The sequence below is a fragment of the Otolemur garnettii genome, unplaced genomic scaffold (assembly GCF_000181295.1).
Source record: "Otolemur garnettii isolate 467f Iridium unplaced genomic scaffold, OtoGar3 scaffold00142, whole genome shotgun sequence".
In the NCBI taxonomy this organism is placed as follows: domain Eukaryota; kingdom Metazoa; phylum Chordata; class Mammalia; order Primates; family Galagidae; genus Otolemur; species Otolemur garnettii.
The window spans coordinates 2,117,964-2,143,254 of NW_003852537.1; the positions used below are offsets into that span (position 1 = coordinate 2,117,964).

The window sequence follows — 25,291 nt, forward strand, 5'->3', positions numbered from 1 at the left end:
CTTGTAATAATACATGTGGGCCCCTATGTGTCCAGCTCAGTGTGTGAGGCTTATGCCCTTGGAGATGCCAGGAATTCAACTGAGGGCAGTCTGTGAATCCTATCAACAGTTTGGGAGCCTGAGTCACCAGGGCCTAAAGACCACCATCCAGAATCCCTGGTTAAACTATTTCTTAGATGTTACTGAGGCTCAATATTAAAAGATCAATTAAATTTAAAAGTCCTTTTAAGAAAACCTCACTTTTCTCCCAGATGAGCTCTGACACTGGAAGGGAATCTTGTTGCCCTAACTTGCCCCCATGCATTTTTGTTATAAATCAGGGCCCTGGAGCCATGCAGGCCCTGTTCCCAGGTTGCTGAAGACTGGTTATCCTGAGCCCAAATGAAACGCTGGCTGTGCAATAGTGGCACACCTTCACGGGCCACCTGGATGTGGTAAAGGAAGGAAGGTATGTCTCCCCTGCTGGGTAAAGCCTCTTGCAGACTTGGCTCAGACCTGCCTCTCCCCACCTCCCCCATCCCAGGGACTGCATCCCTAGGATCCCTAGGGCAGCTGCGGCTAGAAGGGAGCTGAGCATACAACGCAACTGATGGGTGGGCCAACAGCATGAGTTTCGAACCAGAAAGTGATGAAGGCCTGGCTAATAAATACCAAGCAGGAGAGTCCACACAGCCAAGGGCCCAGAGCGAGCATGGCCAACCTACCCTTGCCCTTCCCACCCTGGATGCTGCTGCTGCATCAGCTGTGTATTTAACACATTACTTGTGTGGCTCAGCAAATAAGCCAACAACTTCCCACCACATGCTCCCTATAAAATGGCCCCTAAACAGTTCTGCACTGTAGGTGTTCAACCCAGAAGAATGACTTAATACAAACACTTGAGGAAAATCAGGCTGTCAGGCTTAATAAAAGAAGACACAGAATCAACTCCTGTACACACTGTATTTCAAGGACATGTTAAGATTTTCAGGTAATTTTGTCAGTAGGTGCCACCTCCAGAACTAACCCCCAGGCACGGGAAGCTCAGTGTGGGGCAGCCCTGGTGAGCTGGGAAGCCCTGGTAACTAGGCCCAGCCCAGGAGTGCACATGGCCATAGGATTTTAAGCTCATTACTAAACCTCCTGGGGCCACATTTTTCTCACCTATGAAATAGAAGCAGGATTAACATATATCCCACGAGAGTTAAATTAAATGAGGCAGAGCACAGTAGGCATTCAGCCTACTGTCTGTGGCTATTCTAATAGCCTAATCAAAATTGTCCATTAGGAACAAAATTGTCCAACTAGGAACTTAGTTGTACACACAGACACAATCAGTAGGAAAGTTAATGCATTTTCTTATGTTTTTTTTTCCATGGTATTCATCTGGTTTCTCTTTCATTTTAAGCTCTGTCATCTCCTTCCACAGTACTCCTCAGAGTGCCACGTCACATGAGCAGGTGGCAGGAGAGGCTGTCACGCACCAAGGTAAGAAAGGGCAAGGCTCCCCCAGCAGAGCTGTGAGAGCCCATTCCCCCACCCCCAGGACACAGGCCGATTTACACACAGGGCTGTGTCTTCTCCACTATGGATCAACAGCCAGGTTCATGCTTAACAACTGTTACCTTTTTAACTGTTATTTTGAAATTATTATAGATTTATAGGAGGTTATAAAGAAGTGGCCCATACTCCTGAAACCCTCCTTCCATGGCAGCATCCTATCCAACCCCAGTACGATGCTAAAACCAAGAAAGTGACAATGGAACAATCCAGAGCTGATTCAGTTTCACCAGTTATAGGCACACTTATAGACTTGAAACAAGACTCTGTGAGCCTTGTCATATGTGTAGCCTTGTGCAGCCACCACTATACTCAAGACACTCATCTGTACCTTCCCCACAAGACACCCTCCTATTATCCTTTCCAGCCACACCAACCTCCTCTCACATCCCTAACCTGGCTACCACTAAGCTATTCTCCATCTCTGTTCTTATGCTATTTCCCAAATGTTTCCTAAGTAAGAATGATGCAATATTATCCTTTTGAAATTGGCTTTTTGCACTCAGCATAATTTCTTCCTGGTTCATCCAACTTGCTGTACCAATAATTAATTCCTTTTTATTGCTGAGTACGAATATATTACACCTTGCTTATCCATCAGTACCTCTGAAAGGACATTTGGTTGGTTTCCAGTTTGGGGCTATGTCAAATAATCACATACAGCTTCCCCAACAAAAATTAGTCTTCATTTGTCTGGAATAAATGTAGTGTGCTGGTTGTGAAATTTCTCCCACCTCTTTACAGACTGGCTAGTAGCAGACATATACAGCACTGCTGAAGAACAGAAGTGCAGCCCATAGAACAGAAAGCGGTGCTAAGAGCAAAAATGACCTCCTCTGGAAACAGAACAGAAGGGCAGAGGAGCTCCCGATTGACATTTCTATAACTCACCACAGTTTGTGGTAGATCAGAAGCCTCATAAGCTGACTTCTTTCTAGTTTCTTTTTTGATTTTTTTATAATTTCAAAACTCAGATGATTTGCCCCATTTCTGATTCTCGATTTGAGACTATGTTTGATTTAATAATCTGGACCTTTTATGATAAAAGCATACTGAACACCACTTCTTTTAAGTAAAAGATGATGATTTTCATACAACTTTCAACTCAGACTCTTCTGTTTTTCAGAGAAAGATAGCAGACAGACCACAGATCACAAGAACTTCACAAAGAAACCTAAGCTGATGAAAGGACCTCAAAATAAAAGATATGACAGGATGTGACTTGTCCTCTATTTTTCAAAGAACACTTTCCTCAGGTGTGGGTTTAGCATGCAGAAGCCTCAAGCTTAAGGTGAGTCCAGTGTTACTTTTAACGTCCAACTCACACATTAAGAACAGGCAGCCCAGCACCCCAGACTCTGCTGACAACAGGGCATGTGCACTTTCTGTATTTCAGATGGATTCAAAATCACAGGCCAGGCTTAGCAGCTCATACCTGTAATTCCAGCCCTTTGGAAAGCCAAGGTGTCTGCTTGAGGCCACAGTTTGAGACCAGCCTGGGCAACATAATGAGACCCCCATCTCTACCACACACACACACAAAAATTAGTTGGGTGTGGTAGCATGTATCTATAATTCCAGTTACTTGGGAAACTGAGCTGGGAGGATCATTTGAACTCCAGAGCTTGAGGTTGCAGTGAACTACAATGGGACCAATGCACTCCAGCCTGGGCAACAGAGTGTTTAAAAAAATAAAAACAAACAAATTAATCATGGCTGCAACTGCAAAAAGTGTCCTTCACCATCAATGGGATAAATATTTTCTTTTGCATTATTTCAGCCTACTCTATATACACACATATTCTTAACAGTGTTTTCTAAGACCCTTTAAAACATACTTTAAATATCTAAAAACATAAACCTGTGGTTTAACCTATAGTGAAGAAATAATGTTTTACAGACTATTACAAAAACACTAGCTATACTTTTTTTTTTAACCTCTGGAAATTATATCAGACAAATCTTGTTTTCACATGATCATCACTTATATGAGAAGTAAGAGCCTGTAGGAGATGCTTGGGTGGTTAGCTCAACATTGGGACAGGGCACCCAGGGGCTCCTGAGCTGGGGCAGAACAAGGAGTGAGAACCAGCACAGGATGCCACTGTGCCTGTGTGCAACAGTGGGCAGGGGTGTATATGACGGGACTATGTGCTGTGTGCATTGTGTGCCCGCTTAAAGGCGGGGATCCCTATTTGGTAGGTGAAGAAACTTGGGCTACGGGAAACTAGACTCCTTTCCCTCAGATCACAGAGTCAGAGGTGGAGCCAGAACCTGAGCAAGTTTAAGAAAATCCACTGTCCGGAACCAGGTGCAGTACTAAAATATAACCTCCCTAATCCTACTCCAGAATTCCTGGCAAGGGCCCTGCACCTATAAATCAACTGTCGCATCCTACACTGTTTCTCACCAAAACCAAGTGAAGAAAAGGTCAGGGGAGGGCACAAGGACTTGCAAATCATGTGTGTTCTAACCCGTCTTAGAGCCTGGTAGCTCCTGATCCAAATCTTGACCCTTTCTTTGCTAAAGGGAAGGATGGGCAATAAAAGAAACAGAACAGATATAATAACCTTAGATGTCAAAGACTGACGAATAACCGTACAGGGAACTTACCATAGGCACAAAAAAATAAAAGTGAGACTCACCTGTTGTGAACTGGCCTTTCAGCTTCTGAAAGACAGGGTCCTGTGCGGTGGCCTGGGCTCGCCTGGCCAGAGATTCGGAGGCTGCGCTGGAGAACATGGTGGAGACATTGGATACATTCTCCAGTCCAACCCCAAATGTGCTCACCAACTTCTTGACAAAATTAAGAGTATGAGGGGTGATTTTGGCATCGGACACTGCTCCGCTTTTCTCAAATGCAACAGAGTAACATTTTGCCAGGCCCTGTTGGAGCTGCCGGAGAACCTAGTGGGAAGAAGCCAAAGACAACTAACTAACAAAACAGGGCTCTCCTTGCAGGCAAGCAGCCAGCCCCAGCCCATGTCAAGCACAGCCCCCTCCCAGCAGAGCTGCTTCTGGACCCACGCAGCATGAGTAAGACTGGGGTACGCAACAGATAGATGCCTGTGTGCTCCACACCAGGCACTAGTGTTTTTAGGCATGAGAAGTGAAGGGTCCTAAACTTAAAAAAACACAAAAACAAAAACCACTTTTGTGGACCATACACATGCCTGTCTGTGGGTTAACCACTGAAAAAAATCTTATTTTCAGATAGCTTTGTTATCGCTTGTCTGCACACACAAAAACTTTGACAGTAATGAGAGCTAGCCCTGTGATGCAGCTAGATAAATATCTGGGCAGCAAAGTGTATACTTTTTTTTTGTAGACAGGGTCTCACTCTGTTGCCCTGGGTAGAGAGGGATGGCATCATAGCTCATAGCAACTCGAAACTCCTGGGCTCAAGAGATCCTCTAGCCAGGTGCGGTGGCTTATGCTGGTAATCCTTGCAATTTGGGAGGTGAGGCAGGTGGATTGCTTGAGCTCACAAGTTCAAGACCAGCCTGATCAAAAAGTGAGACCATGTCTCTACTAAAAATAGAAAAACTAAGGCAAGAGGACTGCTTGAGCCCAAGAGTTTGAGGTTGTTGTGAGCTATAATAATGCCACAGCACTCTACCAAGCGTGACAAAATGAGACTCTGTCTCACAAAAAAAAAAAAAAAAAAGGTAATCCTCTTACCTCAGCCTCCCAGGTAGCCCGAACTACAGTCACCTGTAGTCATAGGACACCCAGCTAATTTTTTTCTATTTTAAGTAGAGACAGGGTCTCACTCTTGCTCAGGCTGGTCTCAAACTCCTGGGCTTGAGCAACCCACCCACCTCAGCCTCTCAGAGTGTTGGGATTACAGGTGTGAGCTACTTCGCCCAACCTCAAAGTATGTATTTTTTTCATTAGCTTACACAAACATCATTAAGGAGATGGCTCGGCTGCTGAGATCCTTGGACAACTACCCCCATCTCTGGAAAATATAACTGTGTGGCCTACGTCACTGCTCCTATGCACACCTAGTCAATTGGCAACACTTTCGTCACTGGGCTAAGTGAACAAGTAAACTTTTTAACAGCAAGAAATGACTTTCTCCATTTCATCCTCTACTTCTGAAGTCTTTTGCTTCAAATGTTTAAGGCTATAATAGCGTGCAAAGATTAACTACTGCCTGCTCCACTGTTAAATCCAACAACAAATATATAATAAAATGACCAGGCAGCTAAACCTAAAGATAATATAGCCACAAAAGCATACAGGATAACAGTTCCCTCTACAAGTAGGCAATTTTTGCAAGATCATATCCAAATACCTCTTCGTGCCAATTTTCTCTGAACCAGACCATCTGATCAACGATGCCTTCCAGGGAAGACAGAAGAGTTGGGTGGAGCTCTCGCTGCATGTGCATGATTCGGCTGCAGCGCCACATTGGTGCTGTTGCTCTTATGGGCCCTGGATCTGATGCAGAATGGGACTGGTTACCCACTGAACTTGGCTGCTGCTGTCCAGAATCTGAGAGTAACACACACAACGCCAATGTCAGCGCACAACTGACTTAAGCCAGAGCCTGGGACGCTACAGGACCCACTGGCCAAAGGAACGCGGGTTCCTGCTGGTGTGTGAATCCTCACAAGACTGTTTCCCCAGGGGCTACAGGAGAAGACCCTGGTTTCAGGATAAATGTACTGGGGGCCTCTGGAGTGGGGAGCACAGCTGTCAACAAGTGTTGTGTTAAGAGAGAAAGCAGATGTGACAACATGCCACCTGGGTGTACAAAGGGCTCACTGGGCACTTCTTTTAAACTTTTTTATAAGTGTAGTGGTTATAAAAATAAAATGTTTCGAAAAATATTTTATAATATGTTCTAAAGCTCAAAAAATCTAAAAGCAATAAACAGGAAAGCTTACATTTTTCATCCAGGAAAGCCAAATCACAATTTTAAAGTGATATTATGAAAAAAAAAAAAAAGTTATTTTTTCTATAAGAGATACATTGTAGAACACTTTATACACATTTCTTCTGTATTTAGTTCATTATACTTAGTCTTCTAACTAAAAAAAATCTTAAATTTGCAAATGACGAGACACAAATCTGCCTAGCTGGACTCCCAGGAAGTTAGAGCAGGCTATGTAACCATTATTCCACCAAGTCTCATTTACTACCCAGGATACCAGGGTCCTTAGGAAGACTCTGAGTGTTAAAAACATTGTGAAGCATGTAGTCTCTACTTGTTTAAAGTACCATGCTTAGTGGATAGCTGAAACCATTAAATAAATTATTTCTGGGGTTTTTTTTGAGACAGAGTCTCACTATGTCACCCTCGGTTGAATGCTGTGGCGGCATAGCTCACAGCAACCTCAAAATCTTGGGCTTAAGTGATTCTCTTGCCTCAGTCACCCAAGTAGCTGAGACTACAGGCACTCACATGACGCCTGGCTATTTTTTGTTGCAGCGGTCATTGTTTTTTAGCTGGCCTGGGCTGGGTTCGAACCCGACACCTTTGGTGTATGTGGCTGGCCCTGTAACCACTGTGCTATGGGCGCCGAGCCTAAAGAAATTATTTCTTTACATACTAGGGCTATTCGATACAAAGATCCTATATTGAGTACATTTTTACAAACATCTGGTAACAGTGATTTCTATGCTGATTCTTCTAACAGCTGATAATACTGTTTACTGCAATGCATTCACTACTGAGGCAAACTTTTTAATTCTCCAGAGCTAAAAATTTCATGTATTGTTTTCTACCTATGGGTCAAATTACATCCTTGCAAAGGAAAACCACAAATTTTATTCAGAAATTAAGTTTTGTCTCCAAGCCCCAAAGTGTTCCTTCACTGATTTAAGAAAAGACAGGCCATGTGGCTGGTTCAGGGTGTGCTGGGGACAGAGGTAACTTCACAGGGGCTGGGTGAGGAGCACTCCTGTGGAACACGCCCTTCAAGACCTGGCCAGCTGGCCCCATTGGAGACGTACCGCTCTTATAGCGCTCCCGTTGTTCTATTTTCAGGGTCAGGTACAGGGTCCGGATGGGAAAGTAGACCGCTTGGGGATACACTCGACCAACCTGCTCAGAGACACAAAATGATAAACAGCTCTGCTCCCCACCGAGCTTCTGGATGAAGACAATTTGCACTGAAAACGACTGTCATGTTGAAAATGGGTTTTTGGTTTGTATTTGGACCATGGAAGCAAATACTATACCACTGGTCTCATATGAGAAGCCAGATTAAAGAGGAGATAAAATACCCAGTTGAGCTCTAAAAGACCCAAGACAGATCAACATGAACATTTCATCAGCTCTGCCTAGTGGTTGTTAATGACAGAGAAACCACCACACTTTCTTTCTGTTTAATAAACTGAGGGAGGCAAAATATGTATGTCCCTGGATCTTACTGAGGCAAATAAAATAAATACCAGTTAATCTTTATACTAAGCACAATTCACTGCAAATTGTTAACTACTTTTAGCCAACTCTTAGTCCCATTAGCAAATGCCTCCATTCTGCATAACTGCACAAGGAAGAGATTGAGAAAGTCTATTTAAGGTAAGGAACACCAGTTTTATAAAACTGGAGTTTTGTGGCTGAGTCTACTACCACGTTGCTCAAAACCTTCAAAATATAAGATGAAGAAATAATATCTAACTCTGCCATAGCGCACAGGGTGGCTAACACACATGAAGAGATGTTCTGTGAATGATAGTAACACAGACTGAATCTGCATCCAGACAGATAAACTCTTAAGCACAATGCCAGTGCCCTGGAATATAGTTATATCCTTTCAAGGCAAAAAAGAAGGTCATTTCTGGGGCACAACATGGACGGCGCAGCACAAGTAAAGAGCAAACTGCATAGGTGAACAGGATGTAACGGTGTATTCCTAACGATGCGGCTGCTGCACCAGTCATTCACAAGGTTATGCAGCACTTTGTAATTCTGTAAAAGCAAACTCAAACATACTGTACCCTCGACCTAACCTCATTTACATTTCTTCTAAGTTTTGGTCCTTCCTCTATCTCTTGGTCTTTTCAAAGGAGAGGGACATTCTGGAACCATTCTCAAATGATGGTTATGAAAGCCTTTCTATAGTTCCCGGGCCTGTCCAATTCATCAGTCCCACTCCCAGTTCCTGGGAGAACTGTCTCTTACAAATACAGTGAAGATATATAAACGGTGAAAATCACATTTATGTGCACATTTTAGTCTTAAGAGAAACTCCAAAGAGCATCTAGTGTGATAGGAAATCAGTTGTAAAATACAAATCAGATATACATTTCACTATAATTCTCAGAGTACCCACTAGCAATTTTACACTTTTGACAGTTTATTATACTTGCACCATATGTGGGGAAATGTTCAATAAAAAATTTATAATTTTAACACTGGACTGCTTTAAACTTCATTTCAACCCTGATATGTTCTTTAATAACTTCTCATTATGCTTCATATTAAGTAATACCTAAATATTAAAAATCTTCCCATTCCTTTGACTTAATATTTTAAGCACTCAAGTTTATTTTGGAGAGAAAATAAATCTGTACGAAATGAAGACCTAATTGTTTTTGTGCAAGAACACAGACATCCTGTTGTTCCCACCTGGCTAATAAGGTTCAAGAGCAGCTTCCCCTCAGAGCCGACCAGGCAGGTAAGCAGCTGCGGGATCCAGGCCAGCCACTGGATGGGCGGCACACCGATGCAATACTTATCGACAGCATCTGCCAAAGTATTTTTGTCATCATCAAAACTCAAAAGCCACAGCACCTGAGACAGAAGGGAAAATTCTAGAGTTGAATGACAATTCTAAGGCCCTCAATCAAATGCCTTTTTCCCCCAACATTAAAATACCACACAGAGTAGTTTTACTGGCCATATGAAAAAATATTTGTAAGAGTGTGAACACCGTTGTTAAACTTAAAATATATAAATCTTACAATATAAATAAAACCTAATATTGGGATGTAGTTTTTTCTTGATTTTGCTTTAAGAACAATTACTACGGGTGGCACCTGTGGCTCAAAGGAGTAGGGTGCCAGCCCCACAGGCCAGAGGTGGCGGGTTCAAAACCAACCTGGGCCAAAAACTGCAAAAAAACAAACAAAAAAAACCCACCACAATTACTATTTGGTCCAATCTGCTAGCCAGCAGTGATCAGTTACCACAGGGAAGTGACAGGAAGAAGGCTAGGGCCTGCAACCTGCTAATTCATATTCATGATCTCATCCAAACAAAACAGATTTTTACTAACAATCTCAGATGCTCATCACCCCAGTATCAAAGAGGCCACATGCTGGCAGCCTGGTGTCCCCACATGTCAGAAACAATTATGTCTAGAAGTTAGCAATTCTGGGGTCAGAGAGTATTTGCACAGCTACTTTGTGTGTCTACAGTTGGCTGTAACTACATTGTGCTGATGTACTTTACAAATTTTGATATTAAATCAAGGAATTCCGAAAAATTCAAACACTTAATGGACAAAATAGGACAGATAAAACAATGTATTCTTAATTTTTCTATAAGAATTAATTCTGGGTGGCACCCATAGCTCAGTAGGTAGGGTGCTCGCCACATACACTGAGGCTGGTGGGTTCAAACCCAGCCTGTGCCAACTAAAACAACCATGAGAACTGCTGGGCAGTATCTGTGGCTCAGTCAGTAGGGTGCTGGCCCTATATATCGAGGGTGGCAGGTTCGAACCCGGCCCCCAGCCAAATTGCAACAAAAAAATAGCTGGGCATTGTGGCGGATGCCTGTAGTCCCAGCTACTTGGGAGGCTGAGGCAAGAAAATCGCTTAAGCTCAAAAGCTGGAGGTTACTGTGAGCTGTGACACCACAGCACTCTAGCAAGGGCAACAAAGTGAGACCCTGTCTCTCTAAAAAAACAAAAACAAAAACAAAAAACAATGAGAACTGCAACAACAACAAAAGAATTAATTCTGAGTTTTATTCATCTGCTTCTTGGGAGGGAAAAGAGGAAGGAACACCCAGAAAAAATCTAATCTTGAGTGCTCCTTCATTCGGCAAGCACATGGTAAACATCCACCCTGAGTTCAGGGCTGTGCTGGGACACTGTGGAAAGAGACCATGGTGACCACCAAAGCGCACCAGCTCTGTGACTGTGTGGAGGGCAGCCCTGCAGGTGAGAGGCGAAAATCTAGCAGGCGGCCAGGAGGTCAATTCTAATTCCAGATCTCCCCCTCTGGCTTTGGGATTATTTGTCCAATGTGGGATCCCACAGAGAGCACTGGACTTACAGACCTAAGACCCAAATACCAGGGTAGGCTTTGCCACTTAAAAGTCCTAGGACCCTAAGTATATCCAGGCGTCAGTTTTCTCAACTATAAGATGGAACTGTAAAGACATTTTAAAGAGTGGTGAGAATTAAGAGTCAAGGTATGAGATCATGCCTCACAGCCAGCATGGATTAGTGAATCAGTAGATTTTGATCCAAACTTGAAAGCAGACGGGGTCTCTGGACAAAGCTAATTCTTTCGGTCTCACCTTAGCCAGGTACTTCCTTGACTTGCTCTCGTTCTGATGTCGGCATGCATGCAGGTAGCAGGTGATGGCAGACACGCCCAGGTGCAGCTGCCGCTCCTTCACAAAGATGTTCTCCAGGTAGTCACCCCACATTGCCCAGGCTTTCACCAGCACATCATGCATCTGTACAGCTGCAGAAAAGGCTTTGTTTGCTTCCTCAGACCTATGAGGAGACACAAAATCAAATGAAACACTTTTTAATTGAGTGAAGGTGCACATAACATAAAACCAACCATTTTAAAGTGAACATTTCAGGGGCATTTAGCTGATGTGTGCGACCACCTCCTACACGGTGATCGCTGATCCCACTCCCCTGCCAGCCCCCAGTAACCACCAGTCCGCTTTGTCTGTCCATTTCAACAGGAAGATCAAAGGTTGATCTTCAGAAAAGATCAACCTTTTCTGTCCATTTCATATAAACTGAGTCATACATCGTGTGATGTTCTGAGTGTGGTTTTTTTCACTTAGGGCAGTGTTCTGAGGTTCATCTATATTGTGACATCAGTATTCATTCCCTTTAATAATGGAATAATATTCCATTATATGTATATATGTCATGTTTTGTTTATCCACTTATTTCTGTTGTTTCCACATTTTGGCTAGTGCAAATAGTGCTGGTACCAACATTCCTGAACCAGTATCTTGTTTGTTCTAATTCTAGATATATATCAAGGAGTAGGACTGCTAGATCATGTGGCAATTCTATGTTTACTTCTCTGTGAAACTGTCAAACTATTTTCCATAGCAATTACACCATTTTACTATCACATTGGTAATGTACAAGACATCAAGAAAACTACAGACCCACATGCTTTATGAATATAGTTGTAAACATCCTCAACAAAAATTAACAATTGAATTCCAGCAGCATATTAAAAGGATTATACACCAAGACCAATACAGCAATACAAAGGTAGTTCAATATAAACAAACAAAAAAATCAATGTGATACACCATGTTAACAGAATGAAGGAAAAAAATCATCATCTCAGTTGACATGAAAAAGACCATTTGACAAAATCCATTATCTTTTCATGATAAAAACACTCAGAAAACTTCAACAGAAGGGAACTTTCACAACCCAATAAAGGCATCTATGAAACATTCATAGCTAACAACATATTCACTGGTTAAAGACTAGAAGGCTTTCTCTAAGATTTAGAAAAAGACAAGAATCTTGTCACTTTAATTAAACATTATACTTGAGGTTCTAGAGAAGGAAACTTGGTAAGAAAAAGAAATACATCCTAATTAGAAGGAAAAATGTAAAACTATCTTGATTTGCAGATGACATAATCTTATATACAGAAAATCCTACAGAAAACCACAAAAAGCTAGAGCAAATAACACTATAGCAGTATTAATAAGTGTAAGAACAATATACAAAATCACTTTTACTTCTAAATGTTAGCAAAGAATGCTCTGAAAAAGAAATTAAGACAATAGTTCCATTTACATAAAAATATTTAGGAATAAATTTGTGGTGCAAGACTTGTATATTGAAAACTATAAAACACTGTTGAATGAAACTAAAGACCTAAAGGTCTTTCTTTTGTGAATTAGGAAAATTTAATATTAAGATGGTAAAATATGGGCGGTGCCTGTGGTTCAGTGAGTAGGGCACCAGCCCTATATACCGAGGGTGGCAGGTTCAAACCCAGCCCCAGCTGAACTGCAACCAAAATATAGCCAGGCATTATGGTGGGTGCCTATAGTCCCAGCTACTCGGGAGGCTGAGGCAAGAGAATCGCTTAAGCCTGGGAGTTGGAGGTTGCTGTGAGCTATGTGACGCCACGGCACTCTATCAAGGGTGATAAAGAGAGACTCTGTCTCTACTAAAAAAAAAAAAAAAATAAAATAAAAAAGGCAAAATATACCTCAAATTGATCTATAGATTCAATGCAATCTCTATCATAATTCCAACTATTTTTTTTGTGTAAATGGATAGATTAAAGTAACGTAAAATTCATAAGGAAATAAAAGGGACTACAGATAGCAAATCAGAAGAATGGAATTGCAGAGTCCAGACATAAACCCCACACATAGCTGGTAAAATGATTTTCAACATGGGTGCCAAGACCATTCAGGGGAAGGAAAAAAAAAAAACACTTTTCAAAATAGTAGTGGGACATGATAGCCACATGCAAAAGAATGAATATGTACCCCTACTTTATACCAACTACAAAAAATGACTCAAAGGAGATGAAAGATCTAAATGTAACAGCTAAATCTATAAAACTCTTAGAGCAAACAAGTAAATACTTGTGACCTTGAATTAGACCATGACAAGAATAGTGTGAGCAACAAAAGAAAAAACATAAAAGTTCATCAAAATTAAAAACTTTTACTACCAAGAAAGTGAAAAGACAGACCACAGAATGTAAGAAAATACTTATAAAGCATGTATCTGAAACAGATGTTTATCCAGACATATAAAGAATTACAAATTAACAATGAAAAACATGAGATGCTTGACCTCATTAATCACTAGGAAAATGCAAATCAAAGTTACGATGAACTATACTTCAGACCCACTAGGATGGCTACAATTAGATAAAGGTTATTGTAGAGAAACTGGAAACCTCAAATGCTGCTGGTGGGAATAAAAAATGGTGTAGCAAACTGTTTGGCAATTTCTCAAAAGATAAACAAATAGAGAAGTAGAATATGAGACCCAGCAATTGTAACCCTTCACATATACTCAAACCAAAAACATATGCTCACACAAAGCCATGTATATGAGCGTTCATAGCAGCGTTACTCATAAAATATGCTAAAAAGTGGAAACAATGGCAATTTTATATTTTATCACCTATTAGATAAACAGAATGTGTGGATATGCAATAGAGTATTATACAGCCACAAAAAGGAATGAGGTACTAATCTACAACACAACATGGATGAACCTTGAAAACATCCTAAGTGAAAGAAGTCTGCCACAAAAGGCCACATATCATATGATTCTGTTTATGTGAATGTTCTGAATAGGCAAATCCACAGAGACAGAAGTAAATTAGGGTTGCTAGGGGAAACAGGGAGGGGGGAAAAGGGAGGGACTAATAGATATGAGGGTTTTTTGGGGGATGATGGAAATGTTCTAGAACTAGCTAGTGGTGATGGCCGTACAATACTATAAATATACCAAAACCCGCCAAATCATAGACTTTCAAATGGTGCATTCTACGTCATATGAATTTAAAACAAACCTTGACAAACTTTTCCCTTATTTAAAAATAAGTTAATTTTAAATGCAAGCCCTATATATTAAAAATGTGAAAAATGGCTTTAGAATGTACACATGGCAATAGGAAGCACCTTCTAAGTCTACCTTGTTCACACAGAGTATTCAAAAAATTACATACTTGTTGATCTGAGCCAAGAACATTCCCTTCAGTGCATAAAACTCAGCTGTCATCTCTTTTGTAAAGTATTTTAAGTTTGTAGATTCAATAACTTCAAGGCCCTGTTTGTAGAAAAGAAAAATGAACAGAAAAAAGTTCTTGAAATTTCTAGATAATCAAAGTGTCATAAAAATATTTACCTAAGTACTTCACTGACAAATATACTTTAAATTGACTACCACGAATCCGCTGATTAACATTCTGTATTTAAACCATATTACTAAATGTTAAACTTAATCCTAAATTCTTAAGGGTACTATTTTCTCTGAAGCTTTATATGTTTAGTCTGGTTCATCATTTTTATTAATACTCCTCTGAACTTATCCAAAACCTACCTTATACCTTCATAATCATGTAGTTTTGTTCTTTCCTTAAACACATCAACTAAATATATGGTAGAACAGAGAACACAAACTGCAATTTCAGCACTCAAGTAGTTTCCTTTTCCTTTCACATTCTGGTTTCCCACCACCGAGGCTGTTTGCCACCCACCTGCATGCATTCATTTTTGCCCATGACTCCTGCCAGCTGGAGGTAGCATTTAACTTGCTGTCGGATCTTCTGGAAGCAATCCACGATAGGAACAGTTGGAATTGTATGAATACGACTTAAGATATCCAGAGCTACGTTGACTAGTCCTTGTTTTCGGGCAATTTTTCCATACTGGATGATTGCTGAAGCCGATGCGTGAACCCCAAGCATAGCATTATTTGAGCTTGGATCATGCTGAGAGCTATTTTCGTATGCAGTTACAATAGCTAGAAAGCAAAGAAATGAATTATGAGTCCACATCAAACATATTTCAGCATTCCACAATAAAGCTTAAAGTAAAAAGTGAAAAACACACACACATGGCTTATGAAAATGGGAAGCTCTGTCATAAACTCTCGTCAGTCTTCTTTGTATTTTATGCCACAAGTTATAAAAGGCACTAACTCCTTCACTCAGCATCCCCATTTTGGCTGATTAAGTCATGAACTCATGAAGGCTGTCCTAAACAAGTAGATGCCTGGCAAGTTTAGGGAGTAAGCAGGGGACGAGGCAACCAGAAAAGGCTACACAGAGCCACTAAGTACAGCTTTTCCTGGGGCAGGAACTGTGCACTCCAGTGCACCCCAGAGTGTTTGCTGTTCTAAAAAGCAAAATATAACAGTTAGGAAAAACAACTTCTCATCTTCCACCACCTTCATCTTTCCTTTTGCCACTTTGCCCACCCCAAAATATAAAATCTGGGAAAAGATAAAACAAAACAAAGACATGAAACCAGAACAGTGGGGCGTCTGGAAAATTACATGATGAATGCATGCCGGACCAGGTCGGTTTACCCTGGTAATGATGCTGCCGCCACATGAAGATGCTGCTCCAGTGGGACAAGTCATCAGATACGATGGGGAGCCTGTTCCTCCAGGTCTTCACTACAGTCTTCATGTCGTGCAGGCTGTTGTTCCTCCCCAGGTTGGTCGGCTGTAAACCTGCATTTATCTGTGCAGCTTCCTGAAGTTCAATGATTTGCTGGGCTGCCTAAAGAGACCAGTATATAAGATTCCACATTAAAGGACAAATAAGAAAGGCACACCAGAGTCAGTCAGAAATCTTAATTACTGTAAAGATTTTACAAAGCAATTACCAAAGGAAGCACTTTAATGTACACAGACATTTGAGATTCCACATTTCACTTACTCTGTACCCCAAATACTACTCTCCTTATGATCTTACCTCCAATTTAAAACCTCAGCTCCTGGCTGCTGTAAGTTGGAGGTTGGGGGAATAATGGTGGAGACATGAAACATGACTAGTGGATAGTCCCTGAAACAATCCCCCCCTCTTTGCCATTCCCTTTGACACCAACTATGTCTGGCTCTTTTGCCTGCCAATGCCTAAGCATGAGCTGGATCAACCCAGAACCACCAGCTCTCCTGCCTGCAGGCTTGCCTTCTACCAACATGCATTTGTCACGTCAAATACATTGCTTTGGGGTCATGAATACATTCTGAACTACATGCCTTCTAAGTCTGTCTGGTTTACTACCCTTATACCCCAAATATGTTGCCACGCCCTTACTTTAAAGGCCTTGGCACCAATTCCATGCCTATCCAAATCGTATCCCTGGCTTCCTATGGCCCATGGGAATGTCTCCCTTCTCTAAATCCTTATTAGATTTATGTTCTGTCCTTCGACATAGTTCTGAGTCACAGCCTCCCACCTATTTTAAATTTTGCTTTCGATGGTTATGTTCTCTCCGTCAGGTTCAACACTCCTTAGAAGCAGAATCCATTGTTCTAAAATGCTTATTTCCCAAATATTGCACTTAGTTCAGTGCTCTATACCTTGTTATTTGATTTTAATTTTTAAAATTGCCTAGAATTTATTCTTTCCATCTCCATTTCATGTTTACTTCATTATATTCAGATTTATGAAGGCTTTATCTTAATCTTGCCCTCTGCCACTGCTAACTTACTGGAAAAGTCAAGGCATCGGCAATTTAACCAGTAGTAATTTTTGAGACAGGGTCTTACTCTGTCACCAAGGCTGGGATACAGTGGCAGCATCATAGTTCACTGAAATTGCAAACTCCTAAGCTCAGGTGATCCTCCAGTCTCAGCCTCCTAAAGTGTTGGGATTACAGGTATGCACCCCTGTGTCCAGCCTAACCAGCAGTCTTACACATCTCAGAGGTTGGGACTGTTTTAGACTGAACAGTGGCATTACACTGATGATGGGATAGTGGATATTAAAAAAAATTCCTATAGCAAAAATCAGTATCATCAAAATCACTTGTGACAATGTCTTCAGTTAGTCAAGAGGGCCAGGAACTCCAAAAATCTGAAGCCATATTTTTTTCTGGACATTTTCCCCTGGCCTTGCTTTCCCTGAGGACAGGAAGTAAGTCAATAAGGACAAGATGAGAGGAAGGAAGGAGCTTCCTCTCTGCCATGCAGCTCAGTCCTCAGACCTAAGCCTAGACCTGAGTGCTCTGGCCACAGGACCATCAGCACAAGAGAGTGTGTACCCACCTGCAGAAGAGGCGTATGCACATGGGATACCACGTGGGGTAGCCGCCTCCACTCACGGATGGCCAAACTGCTGGCCATCTCCACTAGGCGTTCGATGAAGTTGAGCTGCTGCTCCTCTGGGTGGCAGATTGCCAGGTATCCTCGGTACATGTTCACCTTCCAAGCCATCTCTTTTGGACAACTTACTTCTACCTGGTAGGGAAAGAATAATGCATAGTAAGTGCCAGACATTCTCCTCTTCAGTAGAATGGGTCATAAAAAGGAAAAAGACCACTTTTTGTAGCCAATATGTAAAGCCATGAACAGAAATTAGGTTGTAAATAGAAATTTGTTTTCTTTAGAGAAGTCATGCATTTAGATGGCCTCTTCCAGATACTTTCCTTTTCAAATTGCAGTGAGCAGCTAACTTCTTTAACTATAAAGGTGCACAACAGGCTCCTTGCTTTCATCTCTCTAGGAGTTCCAGAAATGAAATTGATCAACACTGTCATGACAGGTAAGATGAACAATCACCACTCTGCTACAAAGTCAGCTGGTATATTTTTAAACTATTTAATACATTATTAAATATGTATTACTCTCCAACATAACAAATATTGGTAAAATTCTGAATTGTTCCCAATATATTTTTGTCACCCTAGGAAATTAAATTATTCAGGCACTGATTCAGATTTGTAAGAATATGAGGTAACATTCATAAAATGTACTAGCTATCATTTAAAAGCCACACTTTATCATCTAATATAAAATGTCTCCCAGATTTCCTACATCCCAGTAGTATTCCTACTATGCAGTAGACAAGACTGGATCAAACACTGCTCCTCACACAGGGCTAGGACCCGGCTGGAGACCACTGTGATCCACTTCTGCTCCTGAAGAAGCAGGCCCTAGTCATGCCCACTGCCTTTTAAAGAAAATACTGGAACTTGCTGAATTTTATCCATCTCTTACCAAGTATTTAAAAATATAAATGATACAACAATTGAAGTTTTCAAACGTAATCTCTTTGTGACTAAAAAAATGATTATCTCTGTTATAGGAAGTTTGTAAGATTCGCCGTACATAATAAGATCAAAAAAAAAAAAAAACACTCTTCCATGTGTAGTGACCCTAACAATAATGCCACCTTGTATTTATAATACATGAACACACTGGCTTCTTTTTTGATATTTTAGTTTTCATGCATTCACATTCAAGGACACTCTCAGCTCTCAATAATCCAATGATGAATGGCTCAGTGCCTGTAGCAGCACCAGCCACATACACCAAGGGTGGCAGGTTTAAACCCAGACTAGGCCAGCTGAACAACAATGACAACTGCAACAAAAAATAGCTGGGCGTTGTGACAAGTGCCTGTAGTCCCAGCTACTTGGAAGGCGGAGGCAAGAGAATCATTTGAGGCCAAGAGTTTGAGGTTGCTGTGAGCTGCAATGTCACGGCAATCTACTGAGGGCGACATAGTGAGATTCTGTTTCAAATAAATTAAAAGGAAAAGAAAAGAAAATCATTGCACTATGTTATCATCACTTACACCCTACACATAACATAATTTCAATGATACTGTCTCATTCAAACAACATCTGGCTGACAAGTTACTTTGCCAGGCCTTGAGCTATCCTAGTCACCCTTGCTGCATTTGTCAGTTCTGCAAGTGTTTCTGTCAACACAACTCATAATAAAAGTAACTCCTCTTCCAAACTTCTACAGACATCACCACTTTGTGTCCAAAGGTCTCCTCAAATGATACTCATTATTACAACTGAATGAACTAACACCTATTACCTTACTGATAATTTAATTCAAATTCAGGAAAAGTGTCAGAGATAACCAAAAAGAATTCTTCCTCCCCAAGAGATATCTTTCAATTGCCAAAATGCCCAGTTTGTTCTAAGTGAAGAGAAATCTTCAAAAGTGAAGACTGAATGAAGCATGACATTCATGCTTCAGTAAAAGGAACTCTGGCAACTGCAGGGAATATTCCAGGAAGGTAGGGGACATCTCACCTGTACCAGCGCCTCCTTCATGGCGGTCCAATTTGATACCCGCCAAGCACACTCCAAGACGAGGTAGGGGTTTATGTGGCCTTTGGACTGGCCATATTCCGTCAAGGCTTCCCACTGGTTCAACTCCTTAGAGCACCTGGAAGATCAGGGATCCAAGAATAAAAGCTCAGTCAAAAACCTGGGGGGGGGAGGGATTTTAAATAGCATATTTCCACTCTACAATAGAAAAGTAACACCACAAGGGCTGACTCTTGTGGGACACCATGGCTTTCCCCACTGCAGTGTGAACTACCTAGGTGTCCCAGGGACATCAAGAACTTCCTACTATTTTAAAGAGAGCCAAAAGCACCAGAGTCAGTGAGTGGAGGGGCAGGAAATACTTATCATTAATTACTCAAAACTTTAAACACTGTTCTCAGAGTTTTGTTTGTTCTTTTTCCATACAGCAAAGTCACCTTTTAAAAATACTTATTAGGATAAAATTTGAGAGATTTTTCTTTGGTTTGGATTCTTAACTCAATCTTGAATACACCCAACAGTGTGTTCAGCTTACCGAATCCAGTGGTCTTCCCAGAGCTGATACTCAGGGAAAATAGCAGGAGATGCATTACTCCTCTCATGTTCTTTTTTGGCTTTATCCATTGCCTTTTCATAAGATTCTTGTGCCTAAAAATGTTAATAATGTTTTCAAACCACTGTTTAACAAGAAACACAACTTTTTCACTGCCACTGCTCAATTGTTTAGAGGAAGTTGGATCACAGACCTAAGAGTACCTCAGACTCTGTTCTAAGATCACAAAACACCTACAACTCTCTATTCATACAGATGGAGGTTGAGGGGAGGAGAAGCAGACAGCATGATTCCCTGCACGGAACAGGAAGGGAGGCTGTTTAGACCCAGAATTAATTTCTCAGTCCTTTAGTGATCAAAGTAGAAGTCATGAGGCTGCGGCTATTATTTCTGGAGCTTGTACAGCTCAGCATCCTACACAGTACTAAGAATCACACCTTATAACAGCCACACCAAACAGACAAAGCAGGTGGACTAAAACATACGCCTATGGCTTCCAACAGCACCAGTGATGGCAGACACAAAATATCCACATTAGCAGTTAATGCTAAAGGAATCAGGACTGTGCTTTAAAAACACTCATGTCATATATGCAGGTTTCTCTTAAATTGAGATTTCAATTAAAGATCTTTATGTTCAGAATTTAAATGTTTCATAACTTGACTTTATCCATTCTTTTGTATTTACCTAGATGGAGGTGGAGAACATCCTCCTAAATAAAGTATCACAAAAATGGAAAAGCAAGTATCCAGTGTACCTAATATTAATATGAAACTAGTAGATGAACAACTACATGCCCACGTGAAAGAAAACAACCATTAAATTCAAGAAACAGGGAAGGGGGAAGAAAGGAGAGGAGAGGAGGAGAGGTTTGGTAAGCTCTCCCCTAACAGGCACAATTTAGGGGTATGCATATACAATGGCACACCTCCTAGGCGAAGGGCTAAACTACAACTTGGATTTCACTTTACAAACAGAAACAACGTAACCTAATGGCATGTACTCTCATATCAATCTGAAAAAAAAAGTTTCATAACTTATTTGTGAACTCCAACTTGAGATATTATATTAAAGAACCATTATAAGTAAGTGTTCGTTAACCATGCAACCCTGCCGTGTCACTCAACAGTGGCTACCTGCTCGAAGAATCCATGCTGCTCATAAGCAAGAGCAGTTGCTGTCTCCGCGTATTTGCAACGCTTCTGCCACAAACCAGCCCACATGTCTTCTTCTTGTAACAAGGAGTAAAGTTCAGCAAGGGAATCTAGTATCTCCTGAAAATATAAATCATGGTTTCTGGGAGCTCATGACACAATTTGTTAATTTATTTTTGGATAAAGCAACTTGACTGTGTTATAACTTAAAATCACCCAGGAGATGTCCTTATTATCTAAAGTGTGGAGTCACCTGCTGAGGCGGAGTTATGCTCTCCTGCTCGTAGAACTCTGCTGTCTGCTTCGGCTTAATCTGCAGACTCAGCCCCTTCTCAAAAGCCTGGTGCTCCAGCATCAACGTGGATCGGAACCAGAGGTTGTGTGTCTTCCCCAGGTACTTCAGAACACAGGGTCTGATGGGGATCGGAGGGACACACTGGGACATGGCTTCCACGAAGCAGTTCAATGCACTGGGCTGGCAATCCCGCTGCACCTGGTGACTACCACTGCACAAGAATGGACTTATCTCACCGGCAAGAGCCTGAAACCAAAGGGGGTGCTAATTCAGGTCTGTGTTCAAAGATAAGCAAAGTCTTCCCACTCCCTCGAGAGCAGCTAAGAATGCTTTGATAATTCACTCTCACATAATAGGCACCTACTGCCTTATCTTCTGAAACCTAATTGAGAATGTTGTCTTATGAATACTTATCAAAAGTTATAACTATAATTTTTCCAAAGCAAGATTTAAAAAATATACTCACATGCTGCTGTCTGTCAGAGAGGATTTTCCACAATCTGGGAAAAAGCTGGACCCATGTCTTTTCTGCCAGTGTCGTGGAAATGTGGCACAGCTGAACAAAAGCGCTAAGAAGGGCTCCAGTCTACGGACAGAGAAGAGAGGGGCTTCAAATGGCTGCAGGCTGGTGATGCCCCACTTACCCATGCTCATGTGACACACATAATCTGTCCCACACTTTGTCAGATGCTACTCCACTTTTAGACTTTTAAAAGAACAGAATAAATGCCATATTGGAGGAAAAGCCTATGGACTGAGGGCTGAAAAGCAAGGGCACACTCAGCAGTGAAGCACAAATGTGCCCCAGGGCTCACCAGTGGCTTGCTGAGGTCTGCTCTTAGCTTTCAAAGGTATTTCCTAACACTACTGATTCCATTTTGTCCATAAAGGACAAGAACACTGGATAACAATGAAAGTGTAAACAAGAGGCACACAGGCGTCAGCAAGGCAGAAGCCACTGAAAACAGGAAGTAAACAGGTGCTATCCCAAAGAGCAAATCAAGAGCTGTGGAAGTTCAGTTTCTACAGCTGACAATGGACAAAAGATTGAAGAAAATGACTGGAATGGACAAAAACAATGGAATGGGACAACTCGAACTGAAGATCCATAGGAGACAGGAAATCCACAAACATGTTCATTCTACACACAGCTTTGTTCCTGAACGACTAACATTTCTTCTAAATAGCCAGGTTTATAGCCTACTTGAAGCCAATCCATCCCTGGGGCCCAATTTATGTGGCACCAGGCAGCTTGGGCATGTGCTGACAGCCTTCCATGTCCCTGCTGCCCCAGCACAGAGACAAGAGTGACAGGGACACGTGTGTCACGCTTATGCTTTCACTTTCCCCACAGCAAACCCAAGAGGGGAAATCAGTCTCATAGCCATGTTTCTACTAAAAATGTAGAAACCAAAGACATAAATATTTCAAGGAAAACAGGTGAAAAAAGGAGTGTGCTTAGAGCAAGGGGCCTAAAGAATGGCTCCTCTGTTTATAACATACCCAAAAGGAAACTAGGATCATCATGATGAGGGGCACAGAACTTGTGGCCTCTCTACGAACAAATTCCCTACATGTGAAGAAGAAAACTATAAAATGTATGTGGTGGATGTATGGGTGATTACTGTATAATTCTTTCAACTGTACTGTATGTTTTAAAAATTACCTAATACATTCTTCTTAGTAAAGCATAAAAGAAAAAAAAAAGTTGCAGAGAAAAGAAGAAAAAGAAAACAGGTGAAAAAACTTAAGAACATTCCCAGGTATCAGACGCTGCACTGTCCATGATGAAACAAGCATGGTCCACTTTGGTCAGGACCCAAAAGGGGCCCTCATGGCTCCAAGTCAACCTAGCAGCTGCTAGGAGCTGGGGAGAACTGAAGGCCACACCTGCTGTAACACTGTCCAACCTGAGCCATAAACCAGTGACACCACAGGTGTCTGAATCATAATCCCAAATGTTGAAATCACCAAAAGATCAAAATCCCTGTTAGTATAAAATCCTAAAAATCACAACCACAGGAGAATTGCATCAGGTTACATGGAACTATTAATATTACCTTTGTTATCTGTATGGCTTAAAGAGATGCATATGGTGCCAAGTTGACAAGGGGTAGACTTGTGGACTTAATTTTAGGTGTCAGCTTGGCTAGATTACGGAATACTTAAAAACTTGGCAAAGCATTATTCTGGGTTAGTGTGTCAGGGTGTTCCCAGAAGAGACTAGTGTGTGAGTCTGAATGGACTAAAGAGATTTGCCCTCAGTGTGGTGGGCACCATCCTATCAGCCAGGGTCCAGAGAGAAACAGACAGCAAACTGAAGCTAGAACAGACTTTTCTTCTACTGCCCTAGATACCAGCACTCTAGGCTCGCTGGCCTGTGGACTCTGGAACTTAAACCAATGTTCCCCCATCCTCCAGGTCCTAAAGCTTTCAGCCTTAGACTAAGAATTATATTGTTGGCCTATCTGGTTCTCAAAATTAAAACTTAATAAATGAAGAGATGCCCCTTTTGTACATCTGCATTTGTCAAAATTTATCAAGAACTCAGCTCAGTGGGCAACTACATATAGGGTGGTGACCCAATGTGGTTTTTGATCACTTCTCAAAATATTAGTGTTGTTCATCACATATTTGACATGGCCACAGTTATAAACCAGGGCACATAACTACCAACCATAATAATGTGCATTCATACATTTTGCTTTTTGACCTATTTATGAATATGGTTTGTTATAATTGCTATCCTTGTGCAAATGCCTACTATACCTGAATGTTTATGTTTACAAAAATGTGTATATCATTATTGGGTATTTTATTGTGTAAAGTAGCCTATGTTTGAGTGGTCTGCTGTGTTTTTGTTTTTCAAATTCCCTTTCAAAAATCTAAGTACATATCTGGTAAAGATTTTAATTGTTTTTTTCCAGAATTATATTTTCAAAATTTTAGACACGAGGGGTTTTAATCTTTGAGGATTTCAACATTTGGGACTATGATCAGCTCGCACTCTATAGATTTATGGCTTATTCTAACTTTTTAAAAAATTTTTCTTTGTTTTTTTGGGACATAGTCTCACTGTGCCACCCTGGGTAGTAGAGTGCCACAGTGTCATAGCTCACAGTAATGTCAAACTCCTGAGTTCGAGCAATCCTCTTGCCTCAGTCTCCCAAGCAGATGACATTACAGGTGCCTGCCACAATGCTCAACTAGTTTTTTTCTATAGTAGAGACAGGGTCTTGCTCTGGCTCATGCTGGTCTCGAACTCCTGAGCTCAAGCAATCTACCTGCCTCAGCTTCCTAGAGTGCTAGGGATTACAGGCAGGAGCCACAATGCCCAACCAGGCAAGAACACTGTCCTAAAACTATGAAGGTGTGCAGTTGCTATGGTGGCTGTACAGCACGAGGAGAGCCCAGGGAGGGGTCACTGGCCTCCACTGATTTCCAACGGGGAGTTATGATGGCCCATCCTGGGAAAAGAGCTTCCAGAGTGTATATACCTGGTCTGGGGGCTACTCCTTGTGCATTTAGAAACGGAAGAGACAGTGGCATCTAACAAGCAGGAACGGTGTCAGGAAGAAAAGGTCAGGGCAGAAACTAAATCATGATTTACAGTCCCATCTTTCACTATGAACTCTTTAGCCAGGCCCATAAACACACAAAAGATAAAACAGCATGAATACTGTCCTCTCTAATCCCCCATCCCTCCCCATCTGCTTTGTTTTTCTCCATGGCACCCTTTTCTCTTCCTGACACATTTATTTCTTTCTGTTTGTTACTATTGGCATTTT

At 41.4% G+C, this 25,291-nt stretch overlaps 1 protein-coding gene and 1 non-coding gene across 2 annotated transcripts in view; one reads left to right on the forward strand and one right to left on the reverse strand.

Annotated features, from left to right (window-relative positions):
- Positions 1 to 25,291, reverse strand: part of TRRAP (transformation/transcription domain associated protein) — a 128,407-nt gene that overhangs the window by 13,635 nt on the left and 89,481 nt on the right. Inside the window, exons 52-65 of the mRNA XM_023518585.1 lie at positions 21,970 to 22,089; positions 21,462 to 21,749; positions 21,191 to 21,328; positions 20,037 to 20,149; positions 19,484 to 19,619; positions 17,481 to 17,672; positions 15,759 to 15,987; positions 14,959 to 15,224; positions 14,428 to 14,528; positions 11,027 to 11,228; positions 9,125 to 9,289; positions 7,504 to 7,594; positions 5,840 to 6,039; positions 4,185 to 4,446 (exon numbers count right to left, since the gene is read on the reverse strand). Coding sequence (XP_023374353.1) covers positions 4,185 to 4,446; positions 5,840 to 6,039; positions 7,504 to 7,594; positions 9,125 to 9,289; positions 11,027 to 11,228; positions 14,428 to 14,528; positions 14,959 to 15,224; positions 15,759 to 15,987; positions 17,481 to 17,672; positions 19,484 to 19,619; positions 20,037 to 20,149; positions 21,191 to 21,328; positions 21,462 to 21,749; positions 21,970 to 22,089 — 2,503 coding nt within the window. The remainder of the gene's footprint in view (positions 1 to 4,184; positions 4,447 to 5,839; positions 6,040 to 7,503; positions 7,595 to 9,124; positions 9,290 to 11,026; positions 11,229 to 14,427; positions 14,529 to 14,958; positions 15,225 to 15,758; positions 15,988 to 17,480; positions 17,673 to 19,483; positions 19,620 to 20,036; positions 20,150 to 21,190; positions 21,329 to 21,461; positions 21,750 to 21,969; positions 22,090 to 25,291) is intronic.
- Positions 22,953 to 23,081, forward strand: LOC111728181. The gene has a single exon (XR_002775558.1). It is a non-coding gene; the product is annotated as a small nucleolar RNA SNORA11 (small nucleolar RNA).